The sequence below is a fragment of the Astyanax mexicanus genome, chromosome 17 (genome assembly GCF_023375975.1).
Source record: "Astyanax mexicanus isolate ESR-SI-001 chromosome 17, AstMex3_surface, whole genome shotgun sequence".
NCBI lineage: Eukaryota > Metazoa > Chordata > Actinopteri > Characiformes > Acestrorhamphidae > Astyanax > Astyanax mexicanus.
This window is the reverse complement of record NC_064424.1, coordinates 16,547,835-16,568,556: the sequence shown is the minus strand read 5'-3', so window position 1 is coordinate 16,568,556 and position 20,722 is coordinate 16,547,835. Positions and strand designations below refer to the sequence as shown.

At 36.2% G+C, this 20,722-nt stretch overlaps 3 protein-coding genes across 3 annotated transcripts; 1 reads left to right on the top strand and 2 right to left on the bottom strand.

Moving 5' to 3' along the window:
• Positions 1-695: 695 nt before the first annotated feature.
• pgrmc1 (progesterone receptor membrane component 1) lies at positions 696-4,968 on the bottom strand. The gene is made up of 3 exons (XM_007244465.4): positions 4,607-4,968; positions 2,270-2,425; positions 696-1,364 (listed from the first exon to the last, which is right to left on the bottom strand). Exons 1-3 carry the CDS (start codon positions 4,896-4,898, stop codon positions 1,270-1,272), a joined length of 543 nt encoding a protein of 180 aa, XP_007244527.2. The 5' UTR covers positions 4,899-4,968; the 3' UTR covers positions 696-1,269.
• Positions 4,969-5,613: 645 nt separating this feature from the next.
• fam114a2 (family with sequence similarity 114 member A2) lies at positions 5,614-14,046 on the top strand. The gene is made up of 14 exons (XM_007244467.4): positions 5,614-5,760; positions 7,635-7,875; positions 8,208-8,310; positions 8,537-8,638; positions 8,829-8,953; positions 9,079-9,213; positions 9,582-9,740; positions 10,068-10,191; positions 10,349-10,434; positions 10,518-10,631; positions 11,431-11,570; positions 11,860-11,932; positions 12,025-12,078; positions 13,337-14,046. The coding sequence occupies exons 2-14, from the start codon at positions 7,654-7,656 to the stop codon at positions 13,436-13,438; spliced, it is 1,539 nt and encodes a 512-aa protein (XP_007244529.2). The 5' UTR covers positions 5,614-5,760; positions 7,635-7,653; the 3' UTR covers positions 13,439-14,046.
• Positions 14,047-15,211: 1,165 nt separating this feature from the next.
• On the bottom strand, positions 15,212-17,560 carry mrps17 (mitochondrial ribosomal protein S17). Its single transcript, XM_007244468.4, has 3 exons — positions 17,451-17,560; positions 16,194-16,335; positions 15,212-15,598 (listed from the first exon to the last, which is right to left on the bottom strand). Exons 2-3 carry the CDS (start codon positions 16,314-16,316, stop codon positions 15,299-15,301), a joined length of 423 nt encoding a protein of 140 aa, XP_007244530.1. The 5' UTR covers positions 16,317-16,335; positions 17,451-17,560; the 3' UTR covers positions 15,212-15,298.
• Positions 17,561-20,722: the final 3,162 nt, after the last annotated feature.

Genomic DNA, 20,722 nt, shown 5'->3' with positions numbered 1-20,722 from the left:
CTTATCATGATCACTATATTTTGGGATGATATATTGTGCTGAAAATAACCGTGTGTAAGGACCTCTTAAAATCTTGTACATTAATGCAAGTAATTATAAAAGTTTATTGGGCATTATTCAAGAATTGTGCAGACAGATAAATGACAGAAACCACATTGAATCTCATTCAATACCCCCCACACACATATGCCACAGGTCAGTGCAGCATACTTCAGCGTCTAAGAGATATGGCACACAGTTATGGGATATCATACTAGTCTAATATTATACTAGTTTAATAGCAAGTCAAATTAAAAAATATTTTGCCCCTCACCTAATTGATTCTTCTGCTAGCCATGCACATACCAGCCAAAGCAAATGTCAATGTTCTGAGCATTGAAAAACAGGGTCAAAGGAGGCAATTCAAGTATGCAGAAAGACAGAAGGACTACAGCCTGCAATTATAGATCTAGAATGTGCTCAATGTATTGTTAAGTAATACTGTAGCTGTCTATCATGATGCAAAGTATATGCAAAGAGTAACTGGAGTTTTCAAATTATGCAAAAAAAAAAATAATACAAGAGATACAGTATTTTTTGTGAAGTAAAGCATTTTGTAACTGATCTTATAATGATGAGCTGAAATATTATAAATTGTGTATTAATGATGTCGGAACCAAGAAAGATCCATTTTGTTATTATAAACCAGACCAGGGTTACACAACATTGTCTTTAATGATAATTTTCCAGGTACAACAAGTGTTTCAACTGAGCACTCTAATCTTTACCTAGGTCCCAAACACTGGAATGTTACATTTCATCCGCACCTTAAGAATAATAAAGCACATTCCAACAACTCCCTCTACCAAGGGCTTTTGAAATGCTGTGTGAATTATCTGTAGTGTATTGCAATTCTGTGTCCGTCCAACATTCACATTCGATAAAATGCCCACAAACAAACAATCAGAATATAAAAGTGGGTACCATATCAGTCATCACAGTACACTACTCAGACATATCTCAACCATCACAACTACAGATCATGAATGACATATACTGCCAATCTCACATACACTACAGCCTTCTTTAAGAGAAATGATTTAAGATTGAACCCCTTCTTGGCAATCTAAGACAGGTTAATTAAGGTCACAGTGAGGCAAACTGAAAAACATGAAGATATCATTGCTCTGATCAAACAGTCAAGGTGAAACGGGATTATCGGCACTTAATGATGACTGCAGAAATGCTAGGAACTGAGGTGATTGGCTGCCTCTGGTGCTTCTGGGCATTCTAATCCTTCTTTTTGTCCTTCACTTCTTCATCGTCTGTGTACTCTGTTGGCTCTTCACCAGGCTTCAGGAGTTTGCCAATGTAGTCATATTTTTCTGTGGAGCAAATGGAAAACATTTTTCACTCTGATTCTGCTTTAAAACAACGATCATTTTATCTGATTTGCCAAAAAATGCCTAAATCAGAGGAATGTTTCTGTTTGCAGTACATTTTAGGGCACTTACCTTTTGCACACATAAATGTCTGGACTAAATTCTGAATCATTGTTCCTGTTACTCTGTACACACTCATACAATTGCTGCCAGAATTTGATCTCTGCCAGTACCATAATCCATTCAATTCATTTTATGTTTGTGTATAAATAAGGGTTAATTTACAGTAGAGTTACAATACACAGTTACAGAATCACAAGCATAATCTGTTGTGCACATACGGTTGCATGACGCAGGTGCAACACAACACTGCCACTGGTTCTTTTTTATATTTCATTCCATTCTATTTAATGGGTCACAATTGCCTGCACCAATTTCCTGTAATTGGTCCGCATATCTGAACCAAGAAAAGCTTTAACATTTTAAACACAATGACCTATAGTTCAGTTGAACTGGAGTAAGATCACATCTTTAAATTGGACCAAGTTTTCGACTTTTAAGCAGGGCCATAGTTTAAATGAATAGTTTAAATGTTTCTTTTATTGTGATCCGATGGAGCAAAATATTATATTGGGTGATGTTGAGCTATTGCATTTTTTTTATGCTTTTAAATATAATATTAAAAATACAGAGGCAGCTATATCTTCCAATATATTTTTTTCCAATATTTGATACACAATGTACATTATTATTAAGCTAAAATGTTGGCTCACTGACTTAAAAAAATAATCCTATCTTTTTAATAATGTAATAATTATTGCAGCAAAATGTCAGTATTTTCCTATATTGTGCAGCCTTAGTACACGCAATCCCGGGTTCTGAGTCAGACCAGCTGTCCCTTGACTCACGGGTGAACTGTGTTTCCCACTCGCTCAGGCTCTCCTGCTGCATGGCATTGAGATCCGAAAGGTCGTCATGCACGTCTTTCAAGGCCTCCTTATCCAGACAAAATGTAGCCAATCCCCTTGAAGCATCTCTTCCCGCAAAGACCCCATAAGGGCCATCTGAAAAAGACACAGGAAAAGCACAGAAATAAGAACAGCTTGCTTAACGTATTTATTCTCTCCACAGGCAAAGCCTGTTATCACCATTTCTAAGGCAAAGGTTGCTTGGGTTGAAATTGTTCCTGGAGGACATGGGTTTGGTTAAATAGACATGTGCAAATTTACATGACTTAGCTGAAATGACAAATACCACCTGTTTCTCAATAATCCTACCAGGGCTGGGAGGTTAACTGAATTAATTTGACTTATCGAATTACTGTTTAAATGCGATTTTCAAAATGGGATAATCAAGATTGTAAATATTTACATAAAGTAGCTGCAAGAGGGAATCTCAGTAGACAGAGATTTGCCATCAGAAACTTGTAAATAACTCTTATGTGGCAGTGATGTTTTACACTTTACCTTTACTGAAATACAAGGATGTTATGTTTGCACCGTGTTTAATAAAAAAGCTGCATGTAAGAATGAAGGAGGCTGCTTACTATTCTTAAAAAAAAACAGCACTGGAGCAAATGGTGCTGTTTGTTTTCAAATAAAAAACTGAAGTTACATAGGTAAAAAAATAAATAAATATATAAACTCTCAAAAAAAGAATTTTGAAACCCATTAGTAGTACTTAATTATATGAAAGGTGTTAGACAAAGTTTAACAAATTTCAACTATTTAACCAACATCATCATCTTTACGTACAAAATGCACAAGACATAGGTTTACTGGAGGTGGTTTTGGATAACAAGTTGTTAAACATACAGCTCTGGAAAAAAAAATACACTTCCGTTTCTAAATCAGTTTCTCTGATTTTGCTATTTGTTTGAGTAAAATGAACATTGTTGTTTTATTCTACAAACTACAGACATTTCTCCCAAATTCCAAATAAAAATATTGTAATTCAAAGCATTTATGCAGAAAATGAGAAACGGCTTAAATAACAAAACAGATGCAGAGCTTTCAGATTTCAAATAATGCGAAGAAAAAACAAGTTCATATTTATAAAGTTTTTATAGTTGAGAAATCAATATTTGGTGGAATAACCCTGGTTTTTAATCACAGTTTTCACGCATCTTGGCATGTTCTCCTCCACCTTTCAGTCTTACACACTGCTTTTGGATAACTACATTCCACTTCTGGTGCAAAAATTCAAGCAGTTCAGTTTGGTTTGATGGCTTGCGATTATCCATCTTCCTCTTGATTATATTCCAGAGGTTTTCAATTGGGTAAAATCAAAGAAATTCATCATTTTAAGTGGTCTCTTTTTTCCAGAGCTGTATTGCAAAGACAATCTTAACATCATTGTAAAGAAATCTGATCCTGTAATTTGCTCTACAACACACCATTTCATATCAACAGATTGGATTATGTGAAACATTCTCAGAAATATGTGGAATTATCAGATCTGTGTGAAACAAGGGCACAGGTTGGACTTGACATTTCCCCTTGTTGCATAGCTACAAAGCTTAAATATCTAGTCAGACCCTGACCTTTGGCCTTGCCCTGATCTTATTACTCATTCACAATCTACAAACAGCCCCCGCACTGCCTGTTCACAATGTGTGTGCAAAAGGCACATGAGGAAATATGCTAGCACTAGTTATTAGTTATAGGAGGAGGATTAGGGTTGTATTGTTTTGTACCTCTGATTGGTATTGCTCAGAATCAGGGGGTTATGCTAGGTTAGCTAACTATCTTAGCAAACAACAAGAATAACATCCTAACGGATACATTTTCAAACTAGTCTTCATCATTGACCTCCAGATCTTACTAAACTTGCCTTACGCATCTGTGAATCACCAGTCTAGATAGACAGATAGCTAATTATCTATCTAACAAAGATAGGTTTGATAGTTAGCTAGTTAGTTAGCTAACCTTGCTAGGTTATAGTTCAGCTAGGGCACTATGAAGCAGAAGTTGTTGAACACTAAAAATAAGCTAGGTAGGTGAAGCTGTTGAATATTTCAGAAGGTTTCAGTGGACTAGGAAGGAAATAAGGGGTGTGGTGGCCGAAATTACATGAAGAAATGAGCGCTGGGCACTGCAGAAAACTTAATTTAGCTATTAATGCAGAGGAAACCCAGCCTTTCCTTCTCTCCCAGCCAAAGTTACCCACCCTAAAAGCTAGCTAACGTTACTTAATTGTTTTTACAACATTCTTAAAGACCATATGGGCACAGATGAACCTTTTACCTGGACCGTAGAACTTCTTTCCTCTCGTCACATCAAACACTTTCCCGTTGACAGCCATGAGTATTCTGGGATTGGTGGTTCCATCGTACTCCTTCAGCTCGGCCAGAGTGAAATCCCTCTTCTTCAGTTTGGGCAGCGGCTCCTCGATCTCGCCCACGTCCGCGGGTTTATCTCCCCGAAAAATCTTATATAGGAGGAAGAGGCAGAGGCACAGCAAGCTCAGATTTAGGGGCGAGGTGAAAATTTCTTGAAGGATTCCAGGAGAAGTTAGCTCGCCCACTTCTTCAGCCATTTTCGTGTCTGACTGACTCGGGGAAAGACAAAAAATAACAACAGAGAGTCAGGTTATCTTGGAGCGACTGCCCTCACCAATCACAGCAGCCGAAAACGTTCGATTGTCGCACGCCGTCCAATCATCACCTCAGGATAACTAGGGGGCGTGACCTGTTTACGATTTGGCTTTTAACTTAAAGTGTGAAAGTTTGAAGTCTTACGTAATGTGAAAAAGAGGCTCGACTTGGCCACAAAGATTGAGTTTATTTAAGTGTAATGTTTTTTTTTTACAACGTTTATTGTTCACAAATTCAGACAAGCAGAAAACAGCAAATATGCCTAATCGAAATTAAACAAACAATCATAAACAAACGTGAACACGAGTTTCCTTGAATACCAACATTTCCAGAATACCCTAAATTACAACTACATATACAAAACTCAAAATAAAAAACAAACAAACACATCAATGGGGTATCAAGCTGACAGTAGCTTACACTGGTACCTAAATTTAAAGTTTTTTCTTAATACAAACAAAAAAAAAGCAAGAAGGATAGAAAACATTTACAATTTTAAAACTCACTCAATTTTTTAGGTATTTTTTTTATTAAGGTAATAGCTGCCATATATCTTAATACAATATGCAGTTTGTCTTGTACATTATGTGCTCATGGGTTTGCAGGTCTGTTGAGTAACCGTCTATGTTGAGTAACTACACGCTCCAGGCCGGCAGATGGCGGACTCCGGTTACTCACAGGCTTCGGTTCTGGGAGTTGAAGGAAAGATAAACTAGGAAAAACAAATCGCATCACAGCCTTCAGGACAAAATCCAGTGACGTGGCTCGCGAAGATCGCCAGACAGTCAACACAGCGAATAACGGGTTTGATTCAATTTTTATCTTTTCTCTTTAGTTAGTCTTACTGTATTTATTTAGCAGTTATTAAGTAGTGATATAACAGCGCCTATTGTCTTTTCTGTGCTCTGAAAGTAGCGTCCTGTTCTTTGTATTCTTTGTGTTGTTGTTAGTGTGACAGTGTGTCTGTAGTCACTTAACTGTAGTTAAGATCACTACTGTTTTAATTACCTCCTATAGCTGAGTTACATATCTGTCATATTAGCTATATCTGCTACCTTCCTGCTCTAGTTAGAGATTTCAGTCACAGTCCCTCATAGTGATCCTAAGCAGCTGTTACCAGATGTTATTAGGTCAGCTGACCCGAGAGTTCATGTATTGATTTAGGTCTCTAATGTTTATAATACTCATCACACACAGCTATAGCTACCTATATACAAGCCCATGGCTTATCTCTGTCTTTTCAGAGAGCATAATGTGCAGGGCCAGACCAGGACAGTTGGTTAATTTCTGTGTATGTTAAAGTAATTAATTTAACTTTTCCCATAACTTATCTCATTTTAACTCCTTCCTGAAATTGGATCATTACTCTTCAGAATATAGGAGAAAAAACTGCACTGTTCATTACGTCTTTCAATATATTGTCCCAGCAATAACGACCATAATCAATATTATGATGTAATTATTAGACGTTTTAAGTCACAGATACAATGATAGCATAATAGGGACACACCAAATAAAAACTGAACAAAAAAAAAAACGTTTGACCAAATATTTAACAATTTTTTTTGCAGTTTTATAACACTGCATAAATAAAAAAAAACATTTTGTTTGTTTGTTTGGTTTCTAAAAAAAAAAAAGATACATACCAACAAACCGCATGCATTTAGAACGTTATTTTTACTCATGACTATCCTCTACTTGTCCCTTTTGACATTTTAAAATGTTTTAAAATGTGACTCAAACCTTGTATTGCTAGTAGAACTTATGTTTCAGCAGCCAGAATTATTTGATTAAAAATAATAATAAAAAAAAAAGCTGTTAGTGTTTGATAAACACATAAAAGGACAAAATAATTAAAACAGAACAATGATCGACTAAAAATTCAGCAACCAGAATTATTCAACTGAAAATAATGTTTAAAAAGCTGTTAGTGTTCGATAAACACATAAAAGAACAAAATAATTCAAACAGAACAATGATTTACTTTGTTGGGTTGTCTGCTGTGATGAAGGTTTGTGAACCCTTTAGAATGTTCTATATTTCTGCATAAATATGACCTAAAACATCCTCACATTTGCACACAAGTCTTAAACGTAGAAAAAGAGTTAAATTTAAAGTTAAATTAGACAAAATATTATACTTAGTAATTTATTTCTTGATGAAAGTGATCCAATATTACATATTTGTGAGTGGCAAAAGTATGTGAATCTCTAAGATTAGCAGTTAGTTTGAAAATGAAATTAGATTGTTTGACAAATTGTTTGACTAAGAATGGGGAAAAGTCTCTGCTAGGCATTTTTATTTCAATTGACGTATTCTGAGAGGGGATTTTGGGACTGAGAGAAGCAGAAAGGTCATGTTGAAACAGAACATGACTCTCTGGAGCAGATTGTAGACTATATTGGTATAAAGATGGAGGTGTGGAATTGTGTTCCCTGCAATACTTAATTTAGATGAGGTAGGGTGATGATCATCCAACATGTTTGTTTGATAAATGCAGATAATCTTCACAACAGTGCACCAAAAATCTAGTAAAGATTGTTACTTCAACAAATTGTTTTTGGTAAAAAACTTGAATGAGCAAGTGTCCCAATACTTTTACCCATATGCTTTATGATGCATACTGTGCTGAATACATACTGTGCTTTCATATATTGTTCCTTTTCTGTCCATAACAGGAAGTTGGTATGTTTTAAGATGTCAGACAACAAAAGCCCAGCAAATGACATAGAGGATAACGCAGAGGTTTCGGCTCCCAAAGAGCAGTTGCCAGCTTCGCAGGATGATTCCTCTCCAGACTCTAACAGTGACAGCTTTGCAGACGTAGCTCCTACTCGAAAGACAAGGAGGAGACCAGAGAACAAACCCCCACCTCAAGAAACTCCAGAGACTGCTGTCACGTCAGAAAATGCAGCACAGGTGAACTTTGATCATCTAAATTTTTTTTTGATCATCTAAATTTTTTCCCACTACTGGTGCTAGTGGGAATGTCAGTTATTTCCAAAAACATAGTTTAGTGCTTTCATTTTTAAAATAAGAAAGTTCTAGTTTAAGCAGTTAAACATTGGACTATCAGTGCTATTCATAATAGGACACTGTTAGCACTTAAATAGCTTTTGGTGCTTCCCATCAATAACATTGTGTCTTATATAACTACTCCTAAACTGGTAACTAGATTAACTAGATAACTAAATAGATAACAAGATCACATGCTGTAATTGTTTGTTGTTATTTACTTCTTCTTTGCACAGACCCCCACACAGACAACTGTATCCCAGGGTTCTTCCTGGGGTTACTGGGGAAGCTGGGGAAAATCCATCCTTTCTACTGCCACAGCCACTGTGGCCACAGTAGGCAAGTCTCTTTAAAGTTCTTGATATTTGTACACTTATCAGTCCTCAGTCACTGCATTACTAATATATTATCACAAAAAAACTAAAGACAAATGCATAAATCTATTTAGAGATAGGTCAAACAATTCTAATTTAAAAACAGATTAGGATAGTTCATAATTTATAACTGAATGGAAGAGACGCAGATTGATGTTTGTATGTAATTGTTTGTTTGTGTTCTTGCAAAGGACAAGGGCTGTCTCAAGTTATTGAGAAGGCAGAGACATCACTAGGAATTCCCAGCCCTGAGGAACTCTCTGCTCAGGAAGAACGGGAAGAGAAAACAGATGGTAATATTCATTATTTATTGTTATGATAATAAAATAAGTACTAAGGTATAATTTTAGAAGTGTTTAGCTGTCATTAAAATGTACTTAATTAAAGGACTCAGCTTTCAGAATTACCCACATCTCTAATCTTGCACTTGTACAAAACAAGGACATGAAAATAATGCTGTTCGAATTTCACCTTCAACTCCAGCTGCATCCAGCAGTGAAGCAGAAAAAGCAGATGAAGAGGGATACGCAAAGGGCGGTACGATGGGAATGCTGTCCTCCAGCAGCATAGGAATGCTTTCTTCTATCTCCAGTATGGTTCAGACTACGGTAAGAATACATCTTTATAGATGATAGAGAGATTACAGAACCAATAGCGTGTGCGTTTTCTTTTTATTCTCTGTTCTCTGAACCATCTCACTCATTTTGTACTGTTTCTTTATCCTTCTGGCCAGAGTAAAACAGTAATCAGTGGTGGTCTGGATGCGTTGGAGTTTATTGGAAAGAAGACGATGGACGTGATCGCTGAGGGAGACCCCGGCTTCAAGAAAACTAAAGGGCTGATGATCAGAAACTCCACACTTTCACAGGTGGGTGGAACATTAATAGATCTGTTGCTTTTATAAGTACAGCTGTATGATTTTAATGTTTTACTTTATTAAGATGTCACTCTAAAGCACTCAGTTACAGACATTACTACACCATGGGAAAATAAAAAAATATATAAATAAAAAAATAAACAAATTTAACACTTTCATCAAACTTTTAAAATGTAAATATTGAACATAATACTTACTCATGCCAAATATGATGAAACATTTTACACTTTTTAAAGACTTCATTTTTCTTGATTGTTGATATCTGATCAAAATAATTGTAATGAAGTTATATTAAGTAATTAAAAATGTAAATTATAAAATTTTTAAAAATTAGTTAAAATGTTTTTTCTCCTTTCAAGGTTTTGAGGGAGGCAAAGGAACGAGAAGAGCAGCAGACGACTGAGAATGTCGCTTCTGAAATGGAAAAGGTGGCTCATTATGGCATGTTATTCGATGAGTTCCAGGGACTGTCCCACCTGGAGGCTCTAGAGCTCCTGTCCAGAGAAAGTGAAGCAAAGGTAAAAACACAACACAACTCTAAATGTTTGTCCCATAGAATGTTATCTCTACCAATATTCTTGCATTGCAGATTAAACTACTGGATTTCAATCGCATTTTTAAATGGTTTAGGAGCTTTTAGATCACCCAAATGTATTCAGTATTGTCTCATGTTTACAATGCTATCATCTTACACAAAATAAGACTTAAATGCATCACTAATGTTTGATCATTGCTTGTTATGCACATGTTTATAATTTCTATAATAATCCTAAGACAATCTATAAAAACACATATATGTATGGTGTTCTGGTCAGTTCTTTATGTTTTATTGTTGCTTTGTGCAGGTGAAATCTGTGCTGACCACCCTGTCTGGTGATGAACTGGTCCAGCTAAGAGAGGAGCTGGAGCAGATAAAGGAGTCCTTCTCCCTCATGGAGTTTGATGATGAGGAGGTGGACGATACAAAAGGTAAAATCTCAAATAGAGGTTTGACTAAAAATAGCAATATGACAATAAAAAAAACTTTGTTGCATTTAATTAGTGAGTAACCAGAATCCCAGGTTTTACTGTTATATATATTTTTCATTTCTCTTATTTTGTCTAAAAATATTTTTCATCTGTTTAGACGATGCTGGTGAAAGCTTTGAAAAGGATTTGAATGAAGCACTTGAAAAACTTCACATATCATCAACCTCTGAGAGGCTTTGCAAGGTAACAGTGTGACTTTGTTGTTGATGGTACAATCAAGTTTAAATATAAAATATTACTCATACTGATTGGTTTGTATTCTTCAGGCCCGGAAAAACGCATTCAGCCGCGTCACAGACATTAAACTACCAACTGAAGCCAAGCAGCAGGAAGAAGATGGAGATGAACAGGAGGCAGCAGTGACCAAATGCACGGTTGAGGTATTAATCATGGTGTTGGTTAGAATAGTGTTTGACAGTACTTCTGATACCAACATGTGACTGTTAAATTATTGGTTTTAGCAGTTATTTTAACTCTCTGCTAATGTTTTGTCATTTGATTTGATATTGGTCATTAGTATTTCTTGTTTTGGGGCTTTTTTTCATATATATATATATATATATATATATATATATATATATATATATATATATACACATACACACATACACACATACACACATGCACATTTTTTTTTTTGTACTTTTCATATGGGAGGTGTAACTGATGCTTTGAACCACCACTAAAGAACACACTTTACACATGCCTTTCTGGACAAACTGAGAGATACAGAAACAGCATTAAAAGTGAAAGAAGCATTTACAAAAAAACACTATTCTAGCTATTACAAGTGACGTGGGCATTGCAATTATTTTAAAGACATTTATTTTAAGGTTAAAATGCATTAAGTATTATTTACATATAGTATTATTTACACTCGAAAATAAGTGTAAATTAGTATTAATTTACTAATTTAATAATAGATAGACTATAATAAACTAAACTTATAACAAAACTAAATCCATATAGTATTTAAAAAAAGGTTTTTGTTTTGTAACAGCCATTTTTGGTGCCACATAGAATTTATCACCAATGTTCTTTGATTTTTCTTTGTATTTGACGAACAAATGAGTTACATACCACCATTTCTGTCATTGCTTCTACTGAATAAATAGTTTATTTTAAACTGCTTTTTAGATATGAAACACTCAATGGAATTGTCATTGTTTTCGTCTTTAGGCTGCTCACTCCTCAGCTATCACAAGCCTGGCTGAGCTCACAGCCAGATCTATCGAGCAGTTCCACAAGGTGGCAGAAATGCTTCTTCACTCTAACTCTGAGGAGGTCACTGCCCTGGAACAAGCCAAAGTCCTTTCACAGTAAGTCTCTTCCAACCAACAGCTGAGAATAGAACATCTTCATATTATTAATAATACGAAAAATACATTGTTTATGTGTACATCACATTACATAGGACTACTGACTTTTACATTTGCATTTGTATTTTACACTTAACTACACATCCATATATTCACTGATCATACAATATATGTATAAAATAATATTTTAGCTTATATTTTATCCTCTATCGACAATCTACATTTTATCTTGTTATTTGTGTTATATATATTGTATAGCATTTTTTTTTTTTATCTTTTCACTTTCCAGAATTACCATAGTTCTCTGCAAGGAAATATCATTACTATCCAAAAGGTTCACAGCCTGTTTAACAACAATTGGGGTAAGACAGCTAAATCATTGTCACCTGTATCAGTATTTATCTCCTTAATGACAATTGCAGTATTTTTTCCTGACCTTTTCTTTCCTCTACAGTCAAATGAGAAAGGAGAGGTCCTTAATCCACTTATAACTGGAGTATTCCTAGAGGTTTGTTTCTTTCATTCATTTATTCATTCATTCGTTTTATCCACATCTCTGTGGTCAGGGTCACAGATCCTACCAAGAATAATTGAGCTTAAGGCAGGAACTAGTTTATTAAGGTGCATTTCCTAAACAAGCTAACAAATCAAATGCTGAATTATATCTACAATCAACAGGGCTTAACTAAATATGTTCAGAGATGGTTAAGCAAACAAACTAAAGGCTCATTTATGCATTAAATATGGATATGGGCCAAGCCTGCTCTCTGTACTCCGTTCATTTTGGCCGTATTCGTGCACATTCTCTAAAAGCTTACGGATACAGACAGAGCTGCACTGGGTTTTCCAAAAACGTCTTAGCACAAAGCTAGCATCATTCTGAATACTCTTTCATTCTTAATGCTACGATGCTTTTGGGAAACTGGGTCCTGAGCAGTACCACTCTCAACTACCCTAGTACCCCTAGTGGATGTGCTACTTATCATGCATGTAAAGGACACATGGAAGTATGTGACCGTTACAATGGTTGTGATTAATTTCGTACGTATAGGGAAAACAAATGTGCTGAAGGCACAAAAAACATTACACTCTAAGCAAAACTCAATTGTGTAAAAACCTTCGCTTTTGCTATAGAACCCTTAAAAAAATGTTTTGTGGGGCTCAGCAGTAAGTGCCTTAGTAGACTAAGACACTGTCACAATCGAATCCAGGGTCATGCTGCTCCTTATCCATCAGCAGCCAGAGCCTGAGAGAGAGCACAATTCACCATGCTCTCTTTTACTCTCATTATTCCTATGATGCTGATCAGCAGCCGTGGCTGTTGGATGATGCATCAGAGTGTAGGTCTGGCACTTTCCTGCTGGACTTGGACTTCTTACCTGCTTAGTGATGCTGCACTGACAGTAGTGTAAAACAGTTGCAGGTTATTTGCATCTACTGGAGGAGGCATGTGCTTGTCCTTAGTCATTTGTCCTTAGTCCTTTGTCCTAGTGTCAGGTGCATTGTTAGTCTTAGGAGGAGTCCTAGTGTTTGGAGTCCTAGTGTGCGGTTGGGCTAACTGGCTACGCTAAATTGGATTACATTTTTTGTGTAGTGTATACTTTTTATGTTATTATTATAAATAATATAAGTAGTAAATAAATCACTTTTAAGTCTATTTTTCTGGATGCTTTGAAATTCAAATGCATTTATTAAAGCATACATATACTACACACAGTGGATTTTTTAAATATGTATTTATGTATTGTATCTTTTTTCTATTTCAGGCTTCCAACAGTGCCTCATATATCCAGGATGCTTTCCAGCTCTTGATGCCAGTACTAGAAGTTTCTCACATCCAGAGGACAGTTGACTCAGGCCCCCACTAACCACACAGCACTCGTTACTGAGTGAAACTGAACAAACTGTAAAGGACAGTAATGTTGAAATGCTGCAGTATTTTGATAAGAATCAAACATGGTTTTCGTTTAGAAATGAACATCAATTTCCCAAAGTAAAAACAGCAAAAAAAACGTTTGATGTATCAAGTTAGTGTTCACAATTGGCTTATTTATGTCAATTGTGTTATTCAAATTATTTAGTATTTTACATCATTTTGAAACTGTTAAGTTATATAATGCTGTTCTCTATAACGGACTGTATAAAAGGGCATACATATTTTGACTTATGCAGGAATCAACCACTTCTAAGCTTTACATAACATCACCTATTAAGACTTTGGTAACTATACTTTTGCATTCATAAAGTACAGTATTATTTTGACCTTAAAATGATTGTATCTGAGAAATTTGGACATAGAGTGAATAGAGTGTATAAATGTCCAGTTAGTGCTGCCTAAAGACTAAATAGAATTGTTGTGTAGTGTAATGTAAGGTTAAGCTGTTGGGACACTTTCTTGTGTTGAGAATGTGTAATGTTTGGCTGTAACATCAATGTGTGCCATTACCGTAATAAGTAAACACATTAGTAATTTTGACTTTTAAATATTAAAAAAATATTTAAAAAATTAAATATAACAGATTTAAAGAAATGGAAAGGAAGAAGTGCTGGCGGCTTTGTCTCTGTAATTCTCTCACCACATTTGCTGTTTCTCAAGGTTTTACTCATTTCCCCTCAAAATCAGCTGTTGGATAAATATGACTACAGTAGATGCTCTGGACTTTGCTAATTAAACACATTCTGGAGCTGAAACAATGGCCTTCTGTGGCAGCCAAGCAAAGCACCCCCTCCATCAGCCCATTCAGGGCTGAACCAAACTGAATCACGCTTCTACAACAGTATAAAAGTTGTTAGCCCTGACCTAGATAATATGCAGGCCAAGTGGGATGGGGCCTATATGGGTAGCCCAAGTAGGAACTAGAATTCTTTGTCCATTGCTTCCATATTGGTCCCACACTTGAAAGTGGTGATGGGATCAGAAAACGTGGTCAGAAGCTGAATATTACAACATTTAAATCACTTATGTTCAATGTCTGTTCCTCAAACCTCCTCTTAACTATATTTGCAGTGTGGAAGGATACAATATTCTGCTAAAAGAGATCCCTTCCTTTAGTGAATGTTTAGGTGAGGTGTATGTGGCAAAATATCATCCAGGTGAATGCCAGGACCAACGATTTTCCAGTAGAACATTGTTTAAAGCATCACACTTCCTCCACCATCATTTCCATAGTGCATTCTGGAACCATCTTTTCTCCAGATAAAGGACAGATGCACCTGACGATCTACACAATGCAATTAATAATCAATTAATAAAAAAGTAATCGTGACATATTTGTTTTACCTGCTTTTAAAAGCCAGCAATAAGTTGCAAATTATATCAGTATTTTGGCTACGTACCTGTACATACCTGTAGTTTTTAGACACATAATTTTCCATTATATGGGTCCATCAGAGCTCAGTTTTGTGCATTATCTGTTCTAAATATAGCATCAAATGACTACCTGCTGACAGTTTGTTTATTTTAATGCCCAGTGCCATTTATGATATAAATTTTAATACTGTGTTTTTTTTTTTACACAAGTCAGCTTAAAACTTTGAATACATCCTGGGAAGGCTTGAACAAAATTACGATGATGTGTTTGTACAAAACTTATATAAAATAGTAAAGCCTTATTAAATAAGCCCATCTCATCACAAAAATATGAGAATAATGAATATTTCTTTTAATTTGCAAGACAAAATCAACAGGAACATACATATACAGTCATACATCAACAGAGTAGACAAAACTAACTGGCAGAAGCTGAAGGAGAAGGAGATGCAGAAATGTTCAGCTCTTCTAACTTTTCGGCTAAAGAAGCCTCTAAGTTTTCTGTGGAATCTGTGAGAGGCTCCAAAAACTGCCCACCTGCAACCTTCTTACCAGTCAGAGGGTCGACCACAGCCCCGACTTTAAACACTATTTCGGACAGTTCATGTTTGACGTGTTTAGATCTCCTCTCTGGTAAAGCCTTCAACAACACAATGTCCCCAATGGTGCACTTCTCCAAGGCATCATGAGCAAAGTACGTCTTCCTTTTGTTGTAGTACTGAGTGAGAGACAATTACGAGAACTATATTAGGAAACTATAATCAGACAACATTATTACTTTACTACAACACAAGCATTTAAATGGGAAGTGTATTTCAGAGGCAATGCAACAAATACCTCAACTGCAGTAACTAATAGACACATTTATTATAAAAAAAGAATTCTAGAGTCTGCATATTAATAAATTATTATGCTGGTTATATTTCAAGCTATATGGCTAAAAGTACAGTACAGTGGTTTAAATGCATATGTTTATGGTCTATTTTTACAGAAATCTGATTCAAGTTGGATACAGGATTCCCCAAATCATGCATATTTCAGTCAGTTGATATGAATATTTTTATTAATAGAATTTGATTTGAAATGGTCCAGATTCAGATTACTAAAAAAAAGCCACTATCAATAAAAGTGAAAGAAACCACTGGTCAAATAGTTACAGTGTAAATATAGCTGCCATTTGCTTGCTATCCAAAATAAACAGTGTCTTCAGTTTAATATTGTCTTCAGTTTTGTAATGATAATAATTTGGGTACTATTATTGCTGTGGTCCTTGTATATATAAGAGGTGTTCATAAAATGCAAGGTTTACATACCTTAAGCAAATACGGATCCAAGACAAGTCTGGTCACCCGAACTTTTGCTGTCTTCCTCATTTTGGTCCCAATCACTCGACCAATAACCCATTTTGCATGGACTGATGCTTGTTTTAAGGACATGTTTAAGACTCCCAGTGCCCTGAAAAACATTAATTACTGTTAATTATGAACAATTTATAATCTATGTTTTAAAGATAAATCATGCATTTACAGTTTCCAGAGTTTTCTCAAATTAAAATATTGCAATAAAGTATATGCTTGAGCCTAGGAAGCTCAAGCTACATGATCTGTCTTGAATTTGATGGGGTTTTTTTTGACAAGTTTTGCTAATTTACACTGATAATACAGACAGTTTAATTAAATTCAAATTAAAATAAACGCTGTGCTGGTAGACTCACTGCCTGAATAGACTTACACCTTCTAAAAACAGCTATTTAGTTTGAGCTGGATTTTAGCTATGTAAACTGCCTTTTTTACGCGGTACTATTTTAGCCTTTCTAATTGAAATAGTAGCTAGTTTAGCTAAGTATGGGGTTTGCTTTCATTCTTTTCGGGGTTTTTAGCGCATACTCTGCTTTTACGGATTTAGTTAATATAAATTATCCAGTACAGCAGCGATCTGATTTATTACAAAAAAAAAAAATCTCACATTTTAAACTAAAACTTAATTTAGTAAAAATATTGTTTTAATTAAATAGTTACATTTTCTTAATATGTTTCATTTATTTATTATTTACATGGTTGCTATTTTAATTTGTTTTATTTTGATTGACTTGTTTTTAATTCTATTAATGTTTGTGTTTGTGATCTTTTTATCTTTTACTATTATTCGTTTATGCAATAATTAATATTTTCTCGTCTCATTATACTTTAAACAATACTGTTTAAATTGTGCTCTGTAATATAATTTTATTAATTTATTCTATATAACCTTGGTTTTTATTATTATTATTATTATTATTATTAAGCATAATTCCATCCCTATATGCTCTCTCTACATTGTAAATGCGGGTTATTCTTAATGTAACTAGTCCCGAGTCTAAATAAAGGCTGACTGCTTGGAGGTTATTACTGAGTATTTTGCCGTTTTTTCGGGAATTTACAGATGTAGTTATGTTATGTGTCTGGTTATCAGAAGCACAGCTAACTAAGAACAGACAGTTTAAATCATCTCTCGCGCGCGGAAAGCTGATTATTGTAAAACAGGATGAACCTAGTGTTAATATTGGTGTATAAAGGACTGTTTAATCTTACCAGCCTGCGTTAATCTCAGTGATAAAGGCAGGAGGACGCTAACGAAAACATTCAGCATGGAGCTCCGCTCTGAATGTCAAGGCAAGCGGCGCACAACGACGACGTCACGTACAGCGAGCCGCGTAGAGCAACCCATGCTGGGTACGGCTGAATCGCAGGAAAAGATCCCTCCTCAGGCAGCCTATCGAGGCAGGAAGGCGACAAGTCCTGCCTGAATCGAAGTCCACTAATCCAACCTTTTTTTATTGGGCTAACTTGCTAATAACCAATTACAAAACAGCTAAACGCTCAAACATTAAACCCAGATGTCTGTACACAGAGCCCTTTATCTCTACACTGCCTTCTGGTATTAGGGCAGCATGTCTTGCGTTTCATAAACAAGGTGGTGAGAAACCACTGAGATTATAGTCTATGAGAAAAACAGACAGAACAAAAGTTCTATTTGTGGATAGAAATTTTAAAGATGGTGGAATGCCAAAAAATAATATTTTGGCACCTACTGCATAGCAAAAAAGCTTACACATTTTAAAGAGTTGTTAAAACAAAATTTTAATGGCTCAAAATAAATTCAAAACTTTGTGTTGTTATTAACAATTAACTTGTACCATCAGTATGCCAGTCTCTTTGGACATCTCCAACTGTCCATTTGGGCATCTCCAAGTTTTTCCTTGGGCATCTCCAAGTATCCCTTTGGGCATCTCTAAAGATCCCTTTGGGCCTCTCCAAGTGTCCTATTGGGCTACTTTAAATGTTCTTTTGGGCATCTCTAAATGTCATTTTGGGCATCTCCGAAAGTCTCTTTGGGCATCTCCAAGTGTCCTTTTGGGCATCTCCAGGTGTCCCTTTGGATATCTCCAAGTTTTTCATTGGACATCTGAAACATGTCCTTTTGGGCATCTGAAAAATGTCCTTTTGGGCATCTCCAAGTGTCCTTTTGGGCATCTCCAAATGTCCTTTTGGGCATTTCCAAGTGTCCCTTTGGGCATCTCCAAGTGTCCCTTTGGGCATTTCCAAAAGTGCCCTTGGGCATCTCCAAGAGTTCTTTTGGGTATCTGAAAAAATTCCTTTTGGGCATCTCCAAGTGTCCCTTTGGGCATCTCCAAGTGTCCATTTGGGCATCTCCAAGCGTCTATTTGGGCATCTCCAAAAGTCCCCTTGGGCATCTCCAAGTGCCCCTTTGGGCATCTCCAAGTGTCCTTTTGGGCATCTCCAAGTGCCCCTTTGGGCTGCTCCAAGTGTCCTTTTGGGCACCTTTAAATGTCCTTTAAATGTCATTTTGGGCTTCTCTGAGTTTTCCTTTGGGCATCTCCAAGAGTCTCTTTGGGCATTTCCAAGCTTCCTTTTGGGCATCTCCAAGCGTCCCCTTGAGCATCTCCAAGTGTCCTTTTGGGCATCTCCAAGTGCCCCTTTAGGCATCTATAAGAGTCCCCTTGGGCATCTCCAAGTTTTTCCTTGGGCATCTCTAAGTGTCCTTTTGGGCATCTCCAAGTGTCCTTTTGGGCATCTCCAAGTGTCCTTCCAGGTGTTCTTTTGGACATCTCCACATGTTCTTTTGGGTATCTCCATGTATCATTTTGGGCATCTCCAAGTGTCCTTTTGGGCATCTCCAAATGTTCTTTTGGGCATCTCCAAGTGTCCTTTTGGGCATCTCCATGTGTCCCTTTGGGCATCTCCAAATGTTCTTTTGGGCATCTGCAAGTGTCCTTTTGGGCATCTCCAAATGTCCTTTTGAGGTCATCTCCAAGTGTCCCTTTGGGCATCTCCAAGTGTCCATTTGGGTTGTTATTACGAACTAGAATGTTCTAGTCCATTGACTTGTTGGTCTATTGGCTACTTTTATCATGTGTTGTTTAATATTCCAGCTGCTTTAAAATGTGCAGGTTGGTTGGCCAGCTGCATTCTGTCAAACAATTTACACTGTTAAACTGATGCAACCATGAGATTTAGGGATGTGCTTTGTTTTAAGGTATTTTATTTTGTATCTTGTTTTTATAAGAGATTGTGCCACCTAATGTTTCAGGCAGGTTCTAGAATTTCCAAGCACACTAGAATAGAGGACAGCAGCACCACCCAGGGGAACTTTAGTGCAGTTAACTTCTGTTTGGTTTATATTCTAGCTTGATCATTTGTAAATTTGTAACTCAGAAAAGGAAAGTGTTGTGTTTTGTTCTGTTCCTTTCTTTGGTGCTGTCCAGTTTAATTCTCCCAGTGTGGTGTGTAACACAGCAATTTAGTTTTACTGTTTTTAATAGCTCTGTTTAATAAACCATTTCGTCATGCACTGTATTTTTGCCCCATGTTACTGATCTCACAATCCATACATATAAAGTGAGATCATAACACATTGAATGTAAAAATCCACCAGATGTATAAAGCCCACGTTGTGCATAAAGCGCATTCCGTGCGCGCGCCGTGCGTAAAAACGTATCGTGTGCGTAAAAGCGCATCTCGTGCGTAAAAGCGCATCGCGTGCGTAAAAGCGCGCGCCGTGCGTAAAAACCATTCCGTGCATAAAAGCTGTGAGTAAAAACCTGCTGTGTTCGTAAAAGCGCATTCCAGCTCAAAACACACTGCAGGTAAAAGCTCCCCAGAGTTTGTTCAAACTAAAATCCAAACAGATATAGAGAAAAAAACAAACACACCCCTTCTCAGGTGTAGATTATTATTTATATTATATTTTTATTATTGTATTTATATTATATTAACCAGTGGCATGCAGTTAATATAGTGGGTACCCCTTCTGCAACATAACCCCGCCCCCCTTCTACACATAGATGAATATTATAACTACATATTCTCTGTCTTGACTTAATGTAGCTTAATGTAAAATGAGCTTATTGTAAAAAAAAAAATTGGAGTCAGCGCATGCGCAGTGTCGATAAGAAGCACATTCCGATGGGTTGCAAAACTCGACAAAACACCGGGCTCTACTAAAAAAGCTACAGCAGGTGTTCTGTCAAGTTATGCTAACCATCGATATGTGCATCTTAAGAGCATTGCGCATGCACTGATCTACACTTTTTAAGTATTTCTCGTGTTTTTTTCTGTTTTATTTTTTATTTTTGTGCATTAAACAACCACTGGACTCAATAATAATAAATATATCATTTATGCTATCCAAATATACTACGTAGATTTCTACTGGATACTTGCTCTAATATTGTACTTTTTTCATATTTTTACAGTTAAATATACATTAGGGGAGCACGGTTTGACAAGGGAGCACAACTCGACAGAACACCTGTCATTTTACCCCAGTGAGTACCTGCTCT

What these genes read in the sequence shown, in the direction of transcription:
- pgrmc1 (XM_007244465.4), bottom strand. Translation starts at nt 4,898, where the DNA reads ATGGCTGAAGAAGTGGGCGAGCTAACTTCTCCTGGAATCCTTCAAGAA. An exon ending in AAAGAAGTTCTACGGTCCAG is followed by an intron (nt 2,426 to 4,606) that starts GTAAAAGGTTCA and finishes TGTCTTTTTCAG; the next exon opens with ATGGCCCTTATGGGGTCTTT. An exon ending in GTGGGAAACACAGTTCACCC is followed by an intron (nt 1,365 to 2,269) that starts GTGAGTCAAGGG and finishes TTTGCTCCACAG; the next exon opens with AAAAATATGACTACATTGGC.
- fam114a2 (XM_007244467.4), top strand. Translation starts at nt 7,654, where the DNA reads ATGTCAGACAACAAAAGCCCAGCAAATGACATAGAGGATAACGCAGAG. An exon ending in ACGGGAAGAGAAAACAGATG is followed by an intron (nt 8,639 to 8,828) that starts GTAATATTCATT and finishes CTTCAACTCCAG; the next exon opens with CTGCATCCAGCAGTGAAGCA. An exon ending in GAAACTCCACACTTTCACAG is followed by an intron (nt 9,214 to 9,581) that starts GTGGGTGGAACA and finishes TCTCCTTTCAAG; the next exon opens with GTTTTGAGGGAGGCAAAGGA.
- mrps17 (XM_007244468.4), bottom strand. Translation starts at nt 16,316, where the DNA reads ATGTCCTTAAAACAAGCATCAGTCCATGCAAAATGGGTTATTGGTCGA. An exon ending in TGGATCCGTATTTGCTTAAG is followed by an intron (nt 15,599 to 16,193) that starts GTATGTAAACCT and finishes TCTCTCACTCAG; the next exon opens with TACTACAACAAAAGGAAGAC.